Raw genomic sequence first — 23846 nt, 5'->3', positions numbered from 1 at the left:
ATCTGTAGATTCTTGCTAATGGTGACATTAAATATCACAGGTATTGATGTGGGATTTACTTACAGAAGTAACTACCATCAAGGGTAAAGGGAAGAGTTCTGCTTTTGTAACTACAGTGGTTTCAGACAGTTTTTAAATTCTATACAATAAGACCAACTAATTATGTTACCAACTAGGCTTTACATGTATCCCCAATTCACAAAGGGGGATCGAAGGGTGACACGAGTAATTATAGACTAGTTAGTTTAACTTCTGTTCCGGGTAAAATAATGGAGTCACTGGTTAAAGATGCATTGCAGGATCATCTAGACAAGACTGCAGCAATAATTCAGACACAGGATGGGTTTGTTAAGGGAAAGTCTTGTCTGACAAATTTGATAGGATATTATGATGTGGTTACAAAGGAACTGGATGCAAAAAATAATTTTGATATCATATATTTGGATTTCAGGAAAGCCTTTGACACTGTTGTGCATGGAAGACTATTGTACAAATTGGAGCAGAATGGTATTAAGGGAAGTTGCTACAATGGATAAAAGGATGGTTGAGTAGGAGAAGACAGAGGGTGGTAATCAATGGGTGCTGCTCTTCGTGGAATAATTTTATTAGTGGAGTCCCACACGGTTCGGTGTTGGGTCCTCTGTTGTTTTGTATATTTATCAATGATATTGATGAAGGTATATCAGGCTTAGTGTCGAAGTTTGCAGATGATACAAAGGTTGGCAGGGTTGTTAATGGCAGTGTGCTACTGCAACAGGGTCTAGATAATTTGGGCAGATGGGCTAAGAAGTGGCAACTGAAGTTTAACCTTGACAAATGCAAAGTACTGCATATGGGTAGAAGTAATCCCAGAGAAATGTACCAACTGTGTGGTACTACATTTAAGGTGGTAGAAAATGAAAAAGACCTGGGAGTAATTGTGCAGTCAGATATGAAGTTTTCTGAGCAGTGCAGACAGGCTGCCAGGGCAGGTCATGGGGTTTTGTCAATGATATATGGGAATTTTGCTAGCAGGGAAAAGAAGGTGATTCTCCCTTTGTATAAGGCATTGGTCAGGCCACACCTTGAGTACTGCATACAGGTCTGAAGGCCTCATTTTAGGAAGGATGTAGATTTGCTTGAACGTGTACAGAGAAGGGCAACAAGATTGGTGAGGGGAATGAAGGGATCCTCTTACCAAGAGAGGCTTAAGTTCTGCAAATTGCAGTGGCTGGAGACTAGGCACCTGCGTGGTGATCTTATTGAGGTGTATAAGGCCTTGAATGGGTTGAGCACGTTGAATTCTGATGGGATCCTTCCACTTGTTCAGATTACGAACCTAAGGGGGCATAAATTCAAATTAAGAAAAGACAGATGTAGAATAGATGTGTGGAAATTTGCCTTTAGCCAGCGGGTGGTTAATTGCTGGAAGAAACTTCCATCTGTCATTGTGGAAGTTAATAGGTTAAATAAATTTAAAGGAGGAACTGGACAGGCATTTGGAGGGAATGGTGTGATATTTTTTTTTTTGCTGATGCTGCATAAGCTCATACACTTGCTTTCTTGCATCATATGCCACTACTACTACATACCAACTAAGAAATACCATTCAAGACTTAGACCTAAACGGATATCATATGAACTAATGAGATACATGGCAGAGAAGAAAAATGCATGGGATGCATATAAATTACAGGTAATACAGAAACCTATGATAGATATAAACTAGTCTTCAGTCGAGTCACTATGGATGTTAGGCAAGGCAGATTATGAAAACTCTTTGACAACGAATGCAAAGAAAAACAGCAAAGACTTCTCTTTACTTCTAGAAGGAAGAGGTTGAATCACATTGGTACACTTTATCAGTGGTTCAACTGTTGATGATTCTGCTGATGAACTGAATTAATATTTTGCATCTACATATGAGGAATTCTTTAGGGAAGTGGATGCCAGAAGTTTATCAGTCTTTAACAAAATCATTTAATTTTATCTGGAACTAAATGATTTTGTAATAACTGAGGGGAAAGTGGAAGAGAAATTATTGGAGGTCAAGCATAAGAAAGTTACCTGTGGTGGATGGGATCTATCTGTTTATATTAAGGGAAGCAGCAAGGGAGCTAAGCAAACCCTTAGACATAATTATGAGAGCATTTTCTTTGGATTCAGAAAGTTCCCATGAACTAGTGATGTGTGAATGTATCCCCAATTCACAAAATGGGATATCAAAGGATGACATAAATACACTGCACCCCGGATATAACACAGTTGTTTATACTGCGGATTCGGATATACTTCGGGTCTTACTGTCGTTGGAAAAAATTCCGAGAAAAATATTAACGTTCTTTTGCAAACCATGCACGGCAGGAGGCTTCCCCACTTGAATGACTCGGTGTTTGCAAGAGAGGAAAAAAGCAGTGATTCTCGGAAATCCTAAGACCTTTATCCTCCTGCCGAGTTAAGAAGCAAAAAGCATGTTTATCGAACAAAGAAAATTTGCTAATCTTCTGCAAGGTCACTAACCACTACACCATAGCCTGAGTCGCAAATTTGCTTATCTCCTCTAACACAAAAGAACTCATTTTCCTGAAAATGAGTCAGATGGGAGCAGTGCATTCAAAAGATATGAGGTTGTTTTAGCCTCTGCAGTTAGTATCGATCGTCTTTCCTTGTGTAAAGAGGCGCCTCCGTAGCCAGGTGGGAAGGAGCAGCAGTGCGTAGTACACGCTTCTTGATTAGACCGGGGTTCGAGCCCGTCACCACCAAATACGGAGGATGCGGAAAGGTCAGGGAATGACCACTGCATATCCCGGAGCAATATGGCCTTAGTTGCTAATGCTCCTAAAAACCAAATAACAACTTTCCTTGTGTAAGGGTTGTCACTGAAAAAAAAAAGGCAATCTGTAGTTTGAAACTTACCTGTGCTGGTTGTGTTTTTTTGTGACTGTTCGGTATGTATTGATGATTTTTTTTACATTTTTGCGAGCTTTACAGATGTAGCTATCATTCATAATAAATTAAAATTGATATCTAACGTCGTACACCATCAAGGAAAAGCTGACTGTAACCAAACGAGTAAAAAGTGGTGTCTCGAAAGCACAAATAAAACAGGAGTTGGGTATTCTGGAGGGAATACGAGGATGAATTACAGAAGAAGGAAGACTAGATTCCTTCTTGAGTAAGTTGGGCAAAACCCCATGACTGGAAAGGAAGAAATCAATACTCTGCAAAAACGAGGCAGTGGATGATTTTTTATACACGTGGTTCGTTCAGAAAGCAACATCAGTTGCTTGATGTTGAATTCTCTGCCAGTGATGGATGGCTATGGCTCTGATAGAAATGTCATGGCATTGGGGAAATAACAATTAGCGGTGAAGCAAAATCATCAGATGCTGATAGTGCAAAACAATTTATTAGTGACTTAAAATTTACATGTGAAGGTTTCTGTAATGAGCAACTATACAATGTGATGATCTGTATTGTTTTACAGAATGTTACCAATGAATCTTTGGATTTAAAATCGGCTCCAAACAAAGCAGGATTAAAAGTTAAGTAAGGATCGTGTCACTCTATTGTTTTGCTTGAATAAAATGAACCCATAAGCTTCCTCCCATTGTAATCGGGGAAAAGTAAGAATCCACGATGTTTTAAATCCATCAACCGAAAACATCTCCCTATGGAATATGTGAGCAGCTCAAAAGCATGGATGACTGCAAATTTATTTTTGACTTGGTTCCACGAAACATTTGTATCATCAGTGCAACGGCATTTGAGAAAAATACACATCGAACCAAAAGCATTACAGTTTTTAGGTAACTGTACAACACATCCATCTGCTGACAGTCTCATATCCAAAGATGGAAAGATCTGGGCCATGTATTTACCAAAAAATACCACCGCATTAATCCAGCCCCTTGATTAAGGAATCATTTATAATTTTAAGGTAAATTACAGACACGAGCTACTTTTATCTTTGCTGTCCTCTGATCGTGATATTGCTGAATTTCTAAAGGCCTTAAATTTAAAGGAAGTAGCATACAAAATTTGTCTAGCTTGGGGGAGAGTATTTCGGAAGATACAATTCAAAATTGTTGGAGAAAAAGCGGTTTTCTGAGAACAGCTGATGGAGAGAATCAAACTGTGACCGATAAAGAGCAAAACAGTGGATAAATTGCTATACATTGTGAAATACAGCCAGTTAGAGATACTCCCGAGGAAGAGGAACTTGCAGAGAATATGATCTATCAGTGAATTGATATTGATAAAGAAGAATTAGTGTGTCACTTATTAACTGACGAAAACATTGTTGAAAGCATCACCAACTAGAAAAGGATGGATGAAAGTGATGTGGAAATGGAAAAACCAGAGGAGCAGCCTGTTGGAGTCCTGAGCTGGATATCATCATTCTTCTCTTTCTTGGTGATTCTGTTCTACTTCTGATTCTTGTTCTCTTTCTCAGGGTAATTCAGAAATTTTTTTTTTTTTTTTTTTGGCAGGGTGCGGCATAAACCTCAGGCTTCCTTGCACCATTTGGCTAATAATAATAATAAAGTTCCCACAGATCAGGAAGCAGTAAAAGGTTTAGATACTGATTGGGTGGTTAGAGGCACAGTAGGAGGTTGAGTAAGTAAAGATTTCGCAATTAGTGTCTTTAAAAAATATGAACTTGCAAAAACGATTCTCCCATAAAAAGCAACAAAAAATTACAGACTTCTTAAAGAAGTGATCAAATAAATTCCATGAATTTTTTATAATTATGTATCTCTTGCTACATGTTTTTTGTGAAAATAAATAATTTTTGATAAATTCATTTGTTCACACATTATTATTAATCCTTCCCAAGTGGATTTTTTTTGGTCTGCAGGTTGGATTAAAAAAAATTAATGCACGGAATATGGTAAATATCACAAATATGGTTGGATTTCACTCGCGTATATATTCGGTGTCCGTTTGGAGCGAGAATCAATGAATTGGAGAAAATCTGTGGGCATCAGTTATAGCGCGGTTGTCTTATAATGTGTGTTATAAGACAACCCACCCCCGAAACCCTGTGGTATAACCGGAGCGCGGTGTAATTACAGACCTGATAGCTTGAAATCTGTTCTGAGGGGAAAAATAATGGAGTTACTGGTTAAAGACGTAGTGCAGGACCATCTAGACAGGACTGCAGTTATACTTCAAACACAGCATGTTAAGGGAAATCTTGCAGGACCATCTAGACAGGACTGCAGTTATACTTCAAACACAGCATGTTAAGGGAAATCTTGCAGGACCATCTAGACAGGACTGCAGTTATACTTCAAACACAGCATGTTAAGGGAAATCTTGTCTGACTAATATGATTGGATACTATAATGAGGTTACAAAGGAACTGGATGCAAAAATTAATTTTGATATCACAGACTTTGATTTCAGGAAAGCTTTTGGTACTGTTGCACATAGGACTGCTGTACAAATTGAGCAGTGTGGCATTAAGGGCAAGTTACTGCTAGGTAGATGGGCCAAGAAATGGCAACCAAGTTTAACCTTGATAAATGCAATGTACTGCATGTGATTAACAGTACAGTAAACCCCCGCGAATAGCGGGGGTTACATTCCTGAGAAATGTTGCGAATACCGAAAATGCGAATAGTGAGTTATGGTTCCCATGGTAATAAAGGGGTTCCGTTCCAAAGTATGAAATATATAAGAAAAACTAGTCTAAATTTTTGTCTATGTATGTATTATATGTACCTTCATAATATGACTATTTACATAAACAGTACATAGTGAAATGCAAGCATATGGCATTGAAATGAAAATAAGAAACAATTTAATATTAAATGTAATATTTATTAGAAATTTCAAATAAATCTTTCAAACCAGCACCTTTGCTAGCAAAAAAACTTATCCCGCCAGTGCTATCACCAGTTTCGCTAAAGTGTTGATAAAGGAGTTTTGTTTTTTCACGAATGATGAGTGAACTTAACAGAATTTTTTTTTTGAGTTCGGTCTTCTATCCACAGATTTAAAGCCTTTTCCATTTTTTCTAATTTAACATCACGAGTTACAGAGCAAATTTTTTAAGCAATTAGCGCATTTTCAGGGACACTACGGCGGATTTTTTCTTCCGATTTTTTGATTGATCATACCGTTGACTCATTGATTTTATAATGTTTTGCCACTGAGGAGACACTTTCACCATCAGAAATTTTGTCTAATAACTCAATTTTATTCGCTGATGTCATCACCTTCTTGATATTTTCACATTTCACATTCCCTTGTTATTCGTAGCCATATTTTTGTACTGGTTAGAAAGAACTTGTCCAAATAAAGTCACTTTCTTCCATTAACACACTCAAAAGTCTGTTTTACACTGCAAAACGGTAGATTTATCACTTTTGTAAGCATATCAATTTATAAATTGATAAATTTATTCAATTTATAAGCATATAAATTAAAAGCAAACGACGAAACCTTCCATGACAAGGGCATAACACATACTGAACAAGGATTAGTGAGAAACATCCACGCTCGCGATGTTGTCACCCCTCTTCCCCCCACCCACTGAACGCTGTTTTGACTGGGAAAGATAACTTTAGCCATGCCCAATTTTTTTTTATGGTGGAAAATATTCACGGTGCTTTAAATTTTACATTTTTTAGGTTTCATTTTATATTAAATCAGCGATCGTGAATACAGATACCGCGAATAGCGGGGGTTTACTGTAATCCCAAAGTAATGTACCGGCTGTGTTGTAATACACTCAGGGTAATGGAAAATGAAAAAGACCTGGGGGTAATTGTGCAGTCAGATATGTAGTTCACTTGCAGTACAGACAAACTGCCAGAACAGCTCATGCTGTTTTGTCAATGATATACACAGGAATTTAGCGAGCAGGGATAAGGTGGTGATTATTCCCATTGTACAAGGCCATGGTTAGCCCACATCTTGAGTACTGCATACAGGTCTGTAGGCCTCATTTTAGGAAGGATGCAGAGCTGCTGGAATGGATACAGAGTAGGGCGACATTGGTGAGGAGAACAAAGGGGTGCTCTTACCATGAAAGGCTTCAGTTCTGCAAATTGGGGGTCTGGGGACTAGGCACCCCTGAGGTGATCTGATTGAGATGTTTAAAGCTTTGAATGAAGGAAGAATCCCATCAGCATTGAACAAGCTCAGTGCTGATGGGATTCTTCATTTTGCTCAGGCTATGCACATGAAGGGATAAATTCAAATTTAGGAAGGATGGTTGTAGAATGGATGTATGGAAGTTTGTTTCAGTAATCAACTGCCTGCTGGCTTAAAGGCAAACTCCCATCTGTTGTGGAAATTGAATAGCTTAAATAAATTCAAGGAAGAACTAGACAAACTACTGGAGGGAATGGATAGGTGAAATGAGAATTTTTTATTTTTGGATGATGCTGCATAAGCTTGATTTCTTGCATCATTTGCCACTACTAATACTAACACCAGTTAGCAGACCCATTAAAGCAGAATCAAAGAAAAGACCTTGGTCTTAAATTGAAAGATTGTGGTGTAGAAAATTTCACAGTAAGTGACAGATGGTTTAAGCATTAGGTATGCATAAATTGGATAGTAACAGGAGAGATTATCCACCATCAGCCTGCTGCTCAAAAATGTACAGAAGATTTAAGGTCATTTATCAATAGAGGAAAAATTGACTTTGGACAACTGTATAGTATGGACAAAATGGTTCTAAATTATGATTTTACCGACAAAAACAATGGCAAAAAAGCTGAGCCTGTAGCATCAGGATGAAAAATATCCAAAGAGGGAATCACAGTAGTCGCTGCAGCAGTGCGCATCTTACAAATATCCACTTTGTTTTTGGTGAATCACTTAAACCTATAACTTAAAAATATAAATTTGTTTATATTTACTGGTTTACTACCACTTGCAAAAATCAGCATGGATTAACTTTGCTTTGCATTATTCCAAATTTTATTTTCTTTTAATGAATTTATACCTTCTGTGGATAACACTGACATTCATCTAATTCTGAGGAAAAAGGGGACATAAAGGCCATGTTTTTACCACTGAATGTAATATCTTTGATCTAGCTTATGGATCAAAGAGTTCTAGAATGTCTAAAAAGACAACATTAATGTCTTTGAGTTCAGCTTTTGAAAAAATAGAAGATATTAATATAGACCTTAGAATTGTTAAAAGTTGTTTACAATACAGCACTTGTATGGAACAAAATTCCAAATTCAACATGTACTAAATCTTGGAGAACACTTTAGCCCAGTAATGCTAATGAAAACCGTGAACACTTGAAGATCATCAAAAAAAGCCATACAATGTTTTCCAACAAATCTTCATAGATTTGTTGGAAAGGTAATTATGGATGATCCAGAAATCATACAGATTTCTGTGATGGGAGAAGATGGGTCTGAATATAAAAGAAGGGATCTAATTAAATTGAGCCAGAAATTTCTTTTGCAACAGCCAAAAACCCTGGATATGGCTTTACATTATAATGTACTACAAAATGTCACATTTCATCTAAAACAGATGAAAATGACTGATTTTATGTAAATAAATATGAATGTATATGTTTTAAATGAATATAAAATTCTGATTCCCTGTTTTGACTTTTTTGATTGACTAACAACCAGATATGACCCCCATTGATAATAGGATGTCAGCTGTACTTTTTTTTTCATGGTATGTTTATCAGTGTTAATATAATCATTTCTGGGAAATGATTATATTAACACTGATAAATTATGATTTATTATTATGATACATAATAGTAAATCAGGGTAGCAACTTATGCAACTTAAGTTGAATTATGTTACTTCAGCAATTTTCTCTTCCATAGATCCTGATGCTCCAAGTCGTCAAAATCCCAAATATCGTGAGTGGCATCATTGGCTAGTAGGCAACGTTCCAGGAGCAGATATTAGTAAGGGGACTGTTTTGTCTGAGTATGTGGGATCTGGACCTCCTAAAGGGACAGGTAAACATAGGATATTTTGTTTCTATTTATTCACTGAGCTAGTAAATCTTTTTGCTTCTGATATTTGGGGTTGAAAATGCATTAATATAAAAGTACTTAAGAGCTGAGGAAGAAATAATATTTAAGGATTTAGTACAAAACTGCTGGTAACTATAATAGCCTAAAAAGAAATTAAAATTTTAAGTAGAGATCTAAATAAAACATTTTCTGAAATTTGTATGGAGCAAATTTGACTGATACATTCTATAATATAAATGCTATGCTTTGTAATGGGAAACAGAACACCTTTGATTTTGGTAGTTATGGAGGGTGCTAGATGTTATCCCAAAATTAAAAGCCTATAATGTGGTTAGTGTATAATCTTGCTACCTCTACTCTGCCAAATGGTGACTGGAGGGAGTCTGATTAGTGTGTATGTGGGGGGGGGGGCAGTGTCGAGGCCACGTTATGTCAAGGATCTGGGTATATTCTTACCATGTGTATGCCATATCCAAAAATTTTGGATATGGCATACACATGGCATACATAAGGGTGCAAGAATATTTGCTGATGCTATCGAGGCAGTGTTAGGTGGGTCGGAAAACTGCTAGCTTGGGGGGAGACAAAGACCAATAGATTGACAGTAGCCACTGGCAGAGGTGAAAGAGATTCTTGCACTGCTTCTATTAGAATGAGCAGAAGCCTGAAAAACAAGATGCATGGTATTTCAGAGACTGCTGGGAGCCATTGTGGTACAAGTAAACACATGGGTTGTGTTAGGGTAGCTAAGAATAGAAACAGGTGCAGGTATACTTGCGTGTACACCAATGCTAGGAGTTTAGTAAATAAATTTGATGAATTTGAGGTATTGCTCAAAACATCGAAGGCAGATATTGTTGGGATATCAGAGACGTGGTGTCACACAGATATAAGGGATGCGGAACTGCAATTTGGGGAGTACAACGTCTACAGAAAGGATAGACAGGATAGGAAGGGGGGAGGTGTTATGCTATTAGTTAAGAAACACATAAAAACCAAGGAAGTGAAGCCAGTCGACATCGCTGGACAGTGCAGTGTGGAGTCAGTTTGGTGTGACATAAACATTGGGAGATCAAAATTGAGAGTAGGAGTGTGCTATAGGCCTAATGACTCTGATGAGTATAATAAGGAACTGTACAGGGAAATAGAGTGGGCCAGTAAATCAGAGTGTCTTATAATGGGAGATTTTAATTTCCCAGATATTGACTGGATTTTGGGGGCTGGTTACTCACACACTAGCAGGGCTTTTGTGGATTTATTGGATGATTGTTTTCTACATCAGCATGTTCGGGAGGCAACTAGAGGGAGTAATACTCTTGATTTGATTATCAGCAGTGATTCTTCATGCATTAAGAATCTGCAGATAAATGAACCACTAGGTGGCAGTGATCACAGTGTGCTGAAGTGGGATTTACTCAAAGAGGTAACAACCATTAGGGGTAAAGGGAAGGGTTATTGCTTCCGTAAAGGCGACTACGATGGACTGAGACAGTATTTAAATTCTATACAGTGGGACCAACTGATGATGTTACCAACAGCAAATTCAAAATGGGAAGCATTCAAAGAACTTATCTTGGAAGCTACTAGGCCTTAGTTGGTATGTAAAATACCAACTAAGAAATATTGTTCAAGGTTTAGGCCAAAATGGATGTCAGATGAATTAATGAGGCATATGGCAGAGAAGAAAAATGCATGGGATACATACAAATTAACACATGACACACAAGCCTATTAGAGATACAAGTTGATATGCAACCAAGTTACAAAGGAGGTTAGGCAGGCGAAGGCAGATTACGAGAAATCCTTGGCAAGGGATGCAAAGAAAAACAGCAAAGAGTTCTTTACTTATGTAAACTCTAGAAGGAAGGGGATGAATCAGATTGGTCCACTTGATATTGATGGGTCAAGTGTTGATGATCCTGCTCAGGTAGCTAACAAACTAAATGAATATTTTGCATCGACATTCACACATGAGGAGGTATTCAGCGAGGGGAATGCCAGAGGTGTATTCAACTCTAGCAGTAAGCTACAGAATCTTGAAATAACTGGGAGTAAAGTGGAGGAGAAACTGTTGAAGATAAACACAAGAAAGGCACCCGGGGTGGATGGGATCTATCCAGTTATATTAAAGGAGGCAGCAAAGGAAGTAAGCAAACCCTTAGCCATAATTATGAGAGCTTCCTTGGACTCAGGGGAGGTACCCATAGACTGGAAATGTGCAAATGTGACCCCAATTCACAAAGGAGGATCAAAGGCTGACACAAGTAATTATAGACCTGTGAGCTTAACTTCTGTTCCAGGAAAATTAATGGAGGCACTGGTTAAAGAAGCACTGCAGGATCATTTAGACAAGACTTCAGTTATAGCTCAGACACAGCATGGTTTTGTTAAGGGGAAGTCTTGCCTGACCAACTTGATTGGATACTATGATGCAGTCACAAAAGAACTGGATGCAGGGAATAACTTTGATATTATATACTTGGATCTTAGAAAGGCTTTTGATACTGTTGCACATGGAAGACTGCTACACAAATTGGAGCAGTGTGACATTGGAGGCAAATTGCTGCTATGGATAAAGGGGGTGGTTGAGGGGGAGAAGACAGAGAGTGGTAATCAATGGACACTGCTCATCGTGGACTGATGTTATTAGTGGAGTCCCTCAGGGCTCAGTGTTGGGTCCATTATTGTTTTCTGTATTTATAAATGATATTGATGATGGTATATTGGGCTTAATGTCCAAGTTTGCAGACGATACAAAGGTTGGCAGGGTTGTCAAGGACACTACTGACACTATGCTGCTGCAACAGGATCTGGAAAGGTTGAGCAGATGGGCTGAGAGGTGGCAAATGAAGTTTAACATTGACAAATGTAAAGTACTACACATGGGAAACAGCAACGTATCAACTCTGTGGTACAACACTGACAGTGGTAGAGAATGAAAGGGACTTGGGGGTGGTTGTGCAGGCAGATATGAAGTTCCTGACAGTGGTAGAGAATGAAAGGGACTTGGGGGTGGTTGTGCAGGCAGATATGAAGTTCTCTGAGCAGTGCAGACAGGCTGCAAAAGTAGCTCATGGAGTATTGTCCATGATATACAGGAATTTTTCCAGCAGGGACAAGGAGGTGATTATTCCATTGTATAAGGCGATGGTCAGGCCACACCTAGAGTACTGTATACAGGTCTGGAGGCCTCATTTCAAGAAGGATGTAGAGCTGCTGGAACGAGTACAGAGAAGGGCAACAAGATTAGTGAATGGAACAAAGGGGTGCTCTTACGAAGAAAGGCTTAAGTTTTGCAAATTACAGTGTCTGGAGACTAGGCACCAGCGAGGTGATCTGATAGAAGTGTATAAAGCCTTGAATGGTTTAAGCATGCTCAATGCTGATGGGATTCTTCCTCTAGCTCAGAAAAATCACCTGAGAGGGCATAAATTCAAATTGAGGAAAGACAGATGTAGGATAGACGTGCGGAAATTTGCCTTTAGCCAGAGGGTGGTTGGTTGGTGGAACAGACTTCCATCCGTTGTGGTGGAGGTTGATAGCCTAAATAAGTTTAAGGCTCAGCTGGACAGGTATTTTGAACGAACAGAGGGGTGAAGTGGAAGTGGTTTTTTTTTTTTTTTTTTTTTTGGCTGATGCTACATAAGCTTGCTTTCTTGCATCAAATGCCTCTACTAATGCTACTAATGCTAAATACTGCTTCATACAGCATGTCCCCTACTTTTTCTTACTATTGAATACACCATGAATTGTCAAACTAATAGAGTAAGCTTATCTGCGAAAAGATCTAAACCTCCCAAACACTTCCTAGTTCATTTCACAAATATATGTGGTCTCAATTTAATCTCAACAACTTCCATTTCCACTTACAGTCTGCCAAACTCCATGTACTTTTTCTGACAGAATCTCAGTTATCAGTTGATTCAACTACTGCTCATCTCATTTGCCCAAATTATTCGCTGTATGATTCCTTTCGTCTCAAAGGTGGTACTTGTGCATATGTCTGTTCCAATATTCCCCGTCAGAGACCTGGTAATTTGGAATCTCCACTTTTCGATCTTCTCTGGCTAAAAATCTATCTACTTCATTGTGTCAAATTCATCTGTTGTCCCAACTCCACTAATCACTTGGAGCTCTTTGACTTCCTCTCTTTGCAACTTGATTTTCTCCAGTCCAACTTTCCTAACGGTGAGGTCCTTGGTGATTTTAATGTTCACAACTCCAGCTGGCTTCCGTTTTATAGTCACACCAACCCAGCTGGTCAAGATGCCTAGGCTTTTGCAACTACTAATGACCTTGCACAGATTGTTCATTTATCTACAAGAATACCGGACAATCCTAACCACACAGCCAACATGCTTGACCTTTTTCTCACAAACAACCCTTCTAAGTACACGGTCGAAGTGAGAGGTCCTTTAGGCACCTCAGATCACAACTTGGTGATTATCTCATGACTATTCCCAACCTTGTGTTGTTTGGAATGCAAAATGGGATGACCTGCGAGATTTCTTTTCATCTTTTCATTGGTCGGATTACTGTTTCAGAATTTCTGATGTCAGTGTTTGCTCAGATCGTGTCAGTGAAATTATTCTTGTAAGAATGGAATCCTTTATTCCACACTCCACTTTAAAATCTCATCCTTTATCTAAACCTTGGTTTTTCAATAAATGTGCTAAGGCTGTTCAAGAGAAGAATGTTGCATGTCGTAATTGGCTTGTTTCTAATTCTCCAGTTTCATTTTCTGCCTACACCAAAACTCGCAACAATTGTAAAGCAGTTATTAATCAGTCCAAACTAGATTTTGAACAGACTAAGAGTAAAAAACTTGCTTCTTGCCCTAATGGTAGCAGAGCATTCTGGTCCTATGCCAAAGCTATTGGCCACAACTTTTGCCGATTTCTGCTCCCACCTCTGTCAAAACCAGATGATTCTGTTGTCACTTAAGCCAAAAATGGGATACTAGCTGACCTGCTAGTATCCCATTTTTCTTCCAACTTACGCATTAATGATCTTGATAAAACACCCCACCATTCCCAACACACTCCATTCAGTGCCTCCTGTGATCTTCCGTCAAAAGGATGTCAGAAGGATTTTGACAAATCTTGATGCAAAGAAAGCTCCAGGTCCTGATGGTATTTTCCACTTGTTCTCGAAACCTGTGCTCTTGAATTTACTTCTGTTCTTTGCTGCCTTTTTTTTCACTTTCTTATTTCAAAGGTTTTTTTCCTTCTGCTTGGAATTTTGCTCATATCCAGCCAGTTCCCAAAAAGGGTGACAAATCCTTCCTATCCAATTATTGTCTTATTGCAATTACTTCTACTCTTTTTAAAGTAATGGAGAAATGAATTAACCGCCAACTCTTAAACTACCTAGAAACCTTCCATCTGATCAGTGATCTCCAGTATGGATTCCATCAGTGTCGATCCACTGGTGATATTCTGGCTTATGTTACTCATTTATGGACAAATTCAATGGAAAAGTTTGGTGAAACAAGCAGTTTCTCTTGACATCTCAAAGGCTTTTGATCGTGTTTGGCATAAAGGTCTTCTTCTAAACAAACTTTCATCTTATGGTTTTCCAAATGTTTTTTTGTAATTGGTTATCCAGTTTTCTCTCTGATCACTCACTGAGGATGATGGCAGATGGCTCTGTGTTTTCTAACTTCTCCACTAATGCTTGTGTCTCCCAAGGTTCAGTTCTTTCCCCCACTCTTTTCCTCTTGTATGTTAATGACCGACTTCCATTTACTGGAAATCCTATCCATAGTTTTGCCGATGATAGCACATTGCATTCCACTTTTCATTTTGAGAATCCTTGCCCTGTTCAATCAGCGTCAACTTCTCAAATATATGCTACAAATTCCTTAAATGCCGATCTCCAGGTAATTTCACACCTAGAGATCAGAATTTAATTCTCCAGTGGGGCAAAGACAACTTAGTTGATTTTAAACCTTCTAAAACTCAGTCTTGTCTTATATCTTGCAAAAAGGATTCTTCTGCTCCTATGCTTATCTTTGTGACACTCTGATTACTAGGCAAAATGATATCTCTTTTTGGGATTACCCTGACTTCTAATTTCTCTTGGCACAAGCACATTACAAATATTGCTTCCTCTGCATCTAAAAAACTTTGTTTTCTCTTTTGTTCTCGGCGTTACTTTTCTTCCAAACAGCTGTTCACTCTGTACAAATTGCAAATCTGCCCTACCATGGAATATTGTTCCAACATCTGGGGCGGTAGCCGAAAAATTCTCTCAGGCTTCTAGATTCCATTCAGAAGAGGGCAGTTAGGTTAATTAATGACTCCTCTCTAACAGAGTCTCTCCACTCACTGTCTCATAGGCATACTGTTACAGTCTACAGAAGGTCAGGTTTAATGTCAACAAATATCTTCTTTCAATTTCTCACCCTCCAACCCAAGCACCGTACTAAGTACTATAGGTTCTAATACCTCTCGTGTTTGGGGTTTTCATAAAAAAAAATATATACAGTGGATTCCAGTTATTTGGGCCACCAGTTAATCGGGGCAGCCATTTATTTGGGACAAATCTTAAAGAACAGAACCTGGTCGAGGAAATAGCCAGGGTTTACTTCGCTTAATTGGGACAACATGCCGTTTAATCAGGACAGGAGACCGCAGCACTGGAGGTTACCCTACAATTGTCTCCAACCGTACATAATGTTCGGTCAGATTTCTGGAGGTCACAACCATAAAACAATTAGCAGTCATCTGTTTATTGGACTTTTCTGTTAGTGCAATCTATCATAAACAGATATAGTAAAGTCGATCTTATTGAATTTGTGATAATACTGACAGCTGGAATTCTCTGGGTTATTATGGTGAAATGTGTTCACACTTCCATGGAATCTTCGATCATATAAAAAAATTAATTTTCAGAATCTTCTCTTCACTCCTATTTTTAAAGCTTTGTAACTTGTTACTCTGTTCTCACTTGTGCGTATTGTGTTACTTGAAATTTGTGTGTGCCATGTTCTTTGTTATTGATTGCTTATCTTTTTACTGTTTTAAATTTTAATCCCCACCCACAAATGTCAGTGAACAGAATATCAACTAGTTCGTATGTACATATTACGGTACGTATTAATTATTCCGATTATCATGTATATTCTAATAATATTCCTCCTATTTTTGCTAATTAGAATCGGCGTTTAAGAGAATTAAAATTCAATTCACAAATGTGATCACAATGATGGTGCTAACTACACATTGTATAGTGAACGGTACTTTAATATGGTGAGTCCGTCGTAACGTGATTTGATTGTACAGTGAATCAAATGGAAAGCAGTGATCCATTGTATTTTTAACTGTTTACGTGAAACTGGATAATTGGGGCAGCCGCTTAATCGGGCCAAAATGCGCTAGTCCTGATGTGTCCCAAATAACTGGAATCAACTGTATATATATATATATATATATATATATATGAGTAGAGTAATTAAACTCGAGAAGGTGCTATATGGAGTACTACTAAGTAAGAAAGATTTAATAAAGACTTTTCCACACAAAGTATTTTATTAATAAGAACAATTTTTACAATTAGACCCTAAACAATCCCAATAACTAAATAAAATTGGCTATGTTTCAAATTTCAGTATTGAAATTTGTCTTCAGGCCTGGAGTTTTGGGTTCTATAAAGTGATATACGAAGAGAAGCTAACGGTTGACAGTACATTACATAAACACAATTCCATAGTTAAGAGATTTAAATTGATTTTAAAATTAAATTTTGAGTTATCCATAATTGTTTTACATATCTGCTCTACTAGGTAGTATGTACAGAGGTTTATGCAATATATGTGTATTTGGAAAATTCTACCTGGACTATATATAAGCACAATATATAAGGTTTTTAATAAAAACTAACATTGAAAATATGAAGAATGAATCATTATTTATTTCTATCAAGTTCATTTAAGCAAGTTTTAAATGCCAGTTTGTTATTAACATTTCTTATTAACCTTTATTATTAGAAAAGTCTATAATGTAGTTTTAGACTTTTCTAATAATAATAGTAGGCCATAAAACAAATTGGCTACTGTTGAAGAGAAAGTTCTGTGGCTTTGCTGCTTACAAATTCACTGATTCAGGTTCAGTGTAATTTTGGTTGGCTGTTTAGGAAGGATCCATCAAGTGTTTCAACCTTTTATGTGTGGATGGAAGGGTTCAAGAAAACTGGAAGTTTACTGAATGGCATAGGTGGCTGATGGACTCAAGTGTCTGTTGAAGATGTAATGCATTCCATCAAACCCCAAGAAAGTCAATTCAGCAAGCTTCATAAGAACTTCAAAATCAAGTACAGTGTTGTTCATTAAAGGTTTTGATTATTTGCATATAATGTTGTTCAGAGTGGTGCAACAGTTATTACCAACAGACAAGCTAGCACTTGAATTGTTGGTTACCAAAATGGTGAAATTAATTGAAGAAAAAGAAGACAGTGCTTTTTTGATTAAGCAGCTTTTCATGTTTCTGGATGTTGTTTGTGTTTGTTATTTGGTTTTTAGGAGCATTAGCAACTAAGGCCATATTGCTCCGGGATATGTGGTGGTCATGCCCTGACCTTTCCGCATCCTCCTTATTTGGTTGTGACGGGTTTGAACCCCAGTCTAATCAAGAATGGCTATGGAGGCGCCTTCAGGATGTTAATTGGCACTGAGGTTCTGAGAACTTGCATGCAATACATGAAAAAATGTGTTGCCCAAAGGTCAGTATGTAGTACAAGCTTTGAAAAGATCAGATTATATAAATCTCAATCAGGTGAGCTCTGGAGCAAACATACATGGTTTTTTCTTATAGGGTTCCCTTTTGCTGATCACCATGTGAGTTTGTCTTTGGACCCTGTCAAGAAGCTCAATGTCTTTTTTTAGATGTCTCCATACTTGAACACAGTATTAAATGTGGTCTTTCAATTGCTTTATACAGTGGGACAAAACCTCCATATCTCTTCAGGATAATGTTCAGTAAATCATTGATAGACCACCATGAGCTTTCCTGGCTGCCTATTTACACTGCTCAGAGAACTTCATATCTGCTTATATATAACTCCCAGATCTCTTTTTTCCTCTACTGTTTTTAATTCAACTCCAATTCATTTATTTTGGGGTTTCTGTACCCAAGAGTAGGACCTTGCATTTTCCTGCATTAAAACATCGCTGCCACTTTTCTGATAATCATTACCTACTCTACCACTCTGTCATCTGAAAACTTTGACATTAAACCTTCTATCCCATCGTTAATGTCATTTATGAAAAAATTGGGAACGACAATGATCCAAGAATCTTTGGGGGGGACACCTACTTCTGACTTTAACCACCAGTCTGAAGAATATCTATTAATCATACCCTCTCTGCCTTCTGTCCTGCAGCCACTTAGCAATCCATCTTAGAATTTTTCCAGTAATTCCAATGTGTTCCAACTTATACAGTAAACTGCAATGAGGAACTGAGTCAAATGTCTTGCTGAAATCCAAACAAACTATGTTGAAATTGTACCCTACATCCAGCTCGTGAGTAACTGTGTCAAAATAGCTTACTAAGTTTGTTAAACAGTATTTTCCCTTAACAAAACCATGTGCGTTTTTCAGAATGCCATATCTATTTAAATATCCCTGGATTGCATTCTTAATTATTGCTTCCAAGATTTTCCCTACCACTGAAGTCAGACTAACTGGTCTGCAGTTACCAACTTCGCTCTTAGAACTGCCTCTAAGTATTTGATACGCTGGCACTTGTACAATTCAAACGAATCTCTTAAGTCCAAAGATGTCCTCACAACAACTTTGTTGGTTCAATACACTCCCTCAAAATTGTGTATAGTTCATAAAATTCAGGAGCCGTACTTGCCTTTATGCTCATTTTGGAGAGATTCCCATCAAAAGTTTTTGGAATGAGCAATTATCTGTAATTTCAAAATCATTAATTTCATAGTACAGCCTCTTCTGAGCAAGAAAGGTCTTTCTTCAGTAAAGATATTAAAGTACCAGTTCAATTTACCCACATCAGCTGGGTTGTCTAAAACTTTCCCACACCCAGTGCACAAGCGTCCGATTTGATTTGCTTTTTTCTTGTATTCACATACACGAACAATTCCTTCTGTCCATTTTTTGCTCTCTTACAAAGTGTATTGACCTTTCTACCCTTATCTGTGGTACTATTATGAATCAACGTGTAACTGTTGAAGGATTTTCATTGCTCTGTACCTGTCCTATGCTATCTTTCACTGGCCAGCTCTGCATTCATCCGTTTTGGCATCCTTCTGCAATATTTTCTTAAAGGTATGTATGCATAAATGGCATCTGTGATTTTTGCTTTAAAAGTATTCCATTATTCAATTGTAGTTGCCATTCCTGGCAATCTACCCAATTAATAGGTGCTTTGATAGTTTAAGGTGCTATACAGCACCTTAAACTATCAAAGTCCTATTCTCAAATTAAAACCATTGCCTTTAACTACTGCAACATCTTCCAAATGATGACTGTGTGATCATTACTTGCCAGTGGTTCCTGTATTTTAAACCCTGTGATATTTAATTTGCAAGTAATGATGAGGTCAAGAATATTCTCATCCCTAAAATATTATTTGACATGCTGGTAAAAATAATAATCATCTAATTTATTTAGAAAAATTTTTTCCCAATGTGAATTTCTCTCCCTCTTATTTCAATCAATCTGGAGCAGATCAAAGTCACCCATAATAAGGTATTTGTGCTTGCTTGGCCATTCTGTCTCCATGTAGAGATTCCCATCATACACTTCACAATCTTCTGGTCTGTAAATTACTCCCACTCTCATTATACCATTGCTTCCAATTAACTAGCATCACAGAGATTCCATGCTAGAAGATGTAACTTCATACTCAGCAAAAGCTCTTTTGCACTTGGGCATGCTTTTGATAAGAAGCATGCACCCACCCCCATCTTCCCTAAATACATTATAACCAGTAAGAGTAGTCACACAGCGAGACTACCCTTATCTGGGCAAAAGGTGGGCCTACCCGTCACTAGGTAGTTATTCCACGATTTCTGTCCACTCTGTAAACAAAAATGTGTAGTTTCAGCACACAACACCCAAATAATAAGTACAACTATGTAACTTGCCCTGGGGGGGGGGGGGGAGCTGTTTTCTTATACCGTAAGTTAATTTGCTACTATTTATAGTGAGTTAGGCCTTTTTTTTTTTTGATTTGGTAGTTGTTGGCGCATCGGCTTCTATGGCCATATTGCACCTCCCAAGGTTTTTGCAGTACTTTGATCCAAGCCCGAGGCGGGAATCGAACCCGCGACCTTGGGTTGCCGGGCAGGTACTTTACCCACTCGGCTAGCCCGGTCAGCCGAGTGAGTTAGGCCTAGTGGCATTTATTCTTACTTTCAGTTCAGCTATTTTCTGGTTAATTTTCATCAGTTGCTAAATTTTAATAGAAAAATTAAAGATAATTTGCTTGGAAGGAAATACGAAACAGGCTTGTGTTTATATTTTTATCTCTTTTAGTATGTTTTGTCATTCTTGACTTATTTTAATTTATTTTGTATTATTTATTTTAATAAAAAAAGCCTCCATAGCTGAGTGGTCAGGAGGGAGTGCAACAGCACATTCCCTTTTGATTGACATGCTCTTTTGATTGTATTTAGCAGTCAGGGGCTTGAACCTCCGACTGCTAAATATGGCCAGCCTGCACTGGAGCCTGGCAGATTATGGTCCATTTCCCTTATGACTTGTATGGAGGCCTCCATCCTGCACTGGACTGACAGTGCCTGTCTGCAGATTTATTTATTTTAATAAAGTTTGTTCAGCTGTTTCAAGTAATTGTATTTTTAATATGATTCCTGATGCACAAGGCCATTTTTTCTAAACTCCCCCTGAGCTTGCATACAGGTTAGACAACAATTAAGATAGGAAAGGCTTTATATTATAAATCGTTTGATAAAAGTCAGTAAAATTGCTCATACATACATACATATATATATATATTTTTTTTTATAGGTCTGCATCGTTATGTACTTCTAGTTTATAAGCAACCCAAAGAGCTTAATTTTGATGAAAAAAGGCTTACCAATCGTTCTGGAGAGCATCGAGGCAACTTTAGAATTCAAAATTTTGCTAAGAAATATAACTTGGGAAAACCATGGGCAGGAAATTTTTATCAGGCTCAGTGGGATGAGTATGTGCCAAAGTTGTATGAACAACTTAGTGGAAACTGAACCTTTTCCTTGTTTGCTCAAGTCGTTACTTCTGTGGACTTTTGTTCTTTTGGTAACTAACTATTAATTGTAAGTTTGCAAGTAGTTACCTTATCCATATATGTAAATTTTTTTTTTTTTTTTTTTTTCAATTTGTATATTAATAGTTGTTCAATTCAAGTGTAATTTTGATAAGTTCTTTCAAACAAATAAAATTAAAAATATTTGCCCAAGAAGTTATTTTTTGCTATCATTATATTCATTGATCCTTTCCCACCTACCCTTTTCCCTTTTTTCATTATTTTGTCCAGAAAATGGAGTGATATTGCTTTGAAATTTGATTAAGAAAAATTAATTTTTCATATTTATTAAAAAACATTCAGCAAAATCTTTGACTTTATATTTTTAATTAGTTGCTATTGGAAAAAAATTCCACAACCTTGTGAAAATGGTTTCATAGGTACTGTTTAGATGCTAAGGATTTTGAATCAGAGAAGTACTTCTTCCACCCATCCCCCACTTTTTAATAATAAAAAAAAAGTGCATTTTCTTAATTGAAGAGGGGGGGGGGATAATATTATAATTTTATTATAATATTTGCTTTAATACTAGCAAATCCTAAACTAGTGGTCAGCCAATTATTTTACTTGCTCTTATTTCTCAACCAGCAAGCTCTTATGGACTTCATATTGTGTATTTTCGTATTGACAGTATACATGTATATTCTGATCAGTAAAAGTAAAGTAAAAATACAACATAAAAAAAAAAAAAAAAAAAAAAAAAAACACTATTTCTCAAATCCTGCACCACTTGAGATAATCTAAATTGTTTAACCTTAAACAGTTTCCTGGAATATAAGTTTTACCAAAAAAACAAAGTCGAAACCTTGCTTTAGCAAACAAACATTTACATCCTTTTATATGGGAATATTAAGAAAAGCTCAAGTTTAGAATGGCTATTTCTTTGACAGTTTGGTGTCATTAAACACATAAGACAGTATTATCAAATGTTCAGTATGCAATCCCTGTTCATCCAAATAAGTCTTAGGTGTCAATTGAAGTTTATCACAACTGCAGCCAGTGTTTCTTCAAAGATATCACCCCCACAGGAAACAATCGTAGGGATTAAGATCTGATAAGCACAATGACTAAAACTACCCAATTCCATATTGTCCAGCATATTTATGGTTTATAATGACCCTATCATAAAAATTTTCTTTCAGAAAAAAAAGAACAACATTTATTACTTTATAGCATTGCCCAATCTTTATGAAAAAATGTTTCTTCCATATTCACTCCCATAACTAAAACATATGGAACAACATTGTCTTGAAGAGTTTCAGATAGGGTTCTGCATTGACTTGCTTCCAGGAAGACTGGGCTGATAATTCCAACTGATGAATTTGCATAACAAGCAGACTGTATTTTTCAGGATATAAAGGAATCTCTGTGACTGCACAGTAAGGGGAGGGGTCTCATTCCCTCATGCATGTTCTGTTTAGGAACCACTAAAGTGGAATTGTGCTAGAAAGGAGAACTATTGTTTTCCTGCTAGGCATTAGAAAATAGCATGTTTTTCAGACCCAATTTTTCTCTTTCTACACATCATGGCTGGAATCCACTAATCAAATTCTTCTGTGTAAACAACATATGATATTTAATCACGGCATATCATGTCAGTGTGCCAGTAAAGATCTAATAAATGCAGTTAATGGTATACTGTTTCTTTTCAATAAACCACATCAAGATGTATGCAATGAAGACTAGTGGTCTTCATTGCATATATATTTTATAATAAATATATTTTATACTAGTTAGTATTAAATAAACCCTTACAACAGTATAGTTTGAATTTTATTTTTAAATTTAAAGTGATGCTGTAGTACTGGATATCTATTTCGTTGTCGTTGGTTGAAGATGCAAGAATATTTTAGTACTGTAATATTAGTTATCAAATTGATTTAAAAACATAACATTACAAATTTATAACTAAATTTTATAATACACTCCTATGGTATTTAAATTTGTTATTTCACCTTTAATTGATTTACACATAAGCATTAGGAAACAATAATTCACAGCAAAATTCAAACTTCAGTACCAAAATATTTTATACATTCCACTTCATCATAGCCAACACGCCTGTCAGCATTTCCAATTAGATAATTTGTTTTCCTGCTGTGCTGGCACAATTATTGTACTTCCATCTATTTACATTTCATACAAACAATCTGAAAAGCTACTGCTTACCCCTGTTAGATAGTCCCTCAATCTGCCACATGACCAAATCAGCTGTTCCTATTATCTGAAATGGGGAAGTAAGTTCAACACATGAGTTTCACCACATTAATTTCTTTAGCTAGCAAATTGTTAATTTCTGGAATAGGTTAAGGCCAAGAGTTTAGATTCAAAGCTCAGCTGAATTAATACCTACAGAAGAAATGAAACACTTTTCTTGTAAATTTGTCCAGTTTCTTTCAATTAAAAAACTTTTCCTGTTTTTGAGATTTTTTTTTTCCAAAAAAAAAAAAAAAAAAAAAAATCTTGTCAAGATTTTTCTTAACTGACATTAATTTAGATATAATTGGTATTTTTTTTTGTTGTCATAAATATAAAAATCTGGATTGTTAGTCATATAACATTGTGATCAGTGGTCACATTTCTTAGGCAATAAGAAACCCAAAGAATGTTTACCTT

At 36.9% G+C, this 23846-nt stretch overlaps 1 protein-coding gene across 2 annotated transcripts in view; it reads left to right on the top strand.

Moving 5' to 3' along the window:
• The window catches only part of LOC150078215 (protein D3-like), a 70028-nt gene extending 48781 nt beyond the window's left edge, over nucleotides 1–21247 (top strand). Inside the window, exons 4-5 of one of the 2 annotated variants that reach the window (XM_090385504.1) lie at nucleotides 8804–8941; nucleotides 20954–21247. In XM_090385504.1, coding sequence (XP_090241630.1) covers nucleotides 8804–8941; nucleotides 20954–21171 — 356 coding nt within the window. In that variant the 3' untranslated portion in view covers nucleotides 21172–21247. The remainder of the gene's footprint in view (nucleotides 1–8803; nucleotides 8942–20953) is intronic. The other variant, XM_090385503.1, reaches the window with a different exon arrangement.
• The last annotated feature ends 2599 nt before the right edge of the window (nucleotides 21248–23846 follow it).

The sequence above is a fragment of the Mastigoproctus giganteus genome, chromosome 11, assembly GCF_048544385.1.
Source record: "Mastigoproctus giganteus isolate SK-2022 chromosome 11, ASM4854438v1, whole genome shotgun sequence".
NCBI lineage: Eukaryota > Metazoa > Arthropoda > Arachnida > Uropygi > Thelyphonidae > Mastigoproctus > Mastigoproctus giganteus.
The sequence above is the reverse complement of the archived record's forward strand: the minus strand, read 5'-3'. Positions and strand labels throughout refer to the sequence as shown.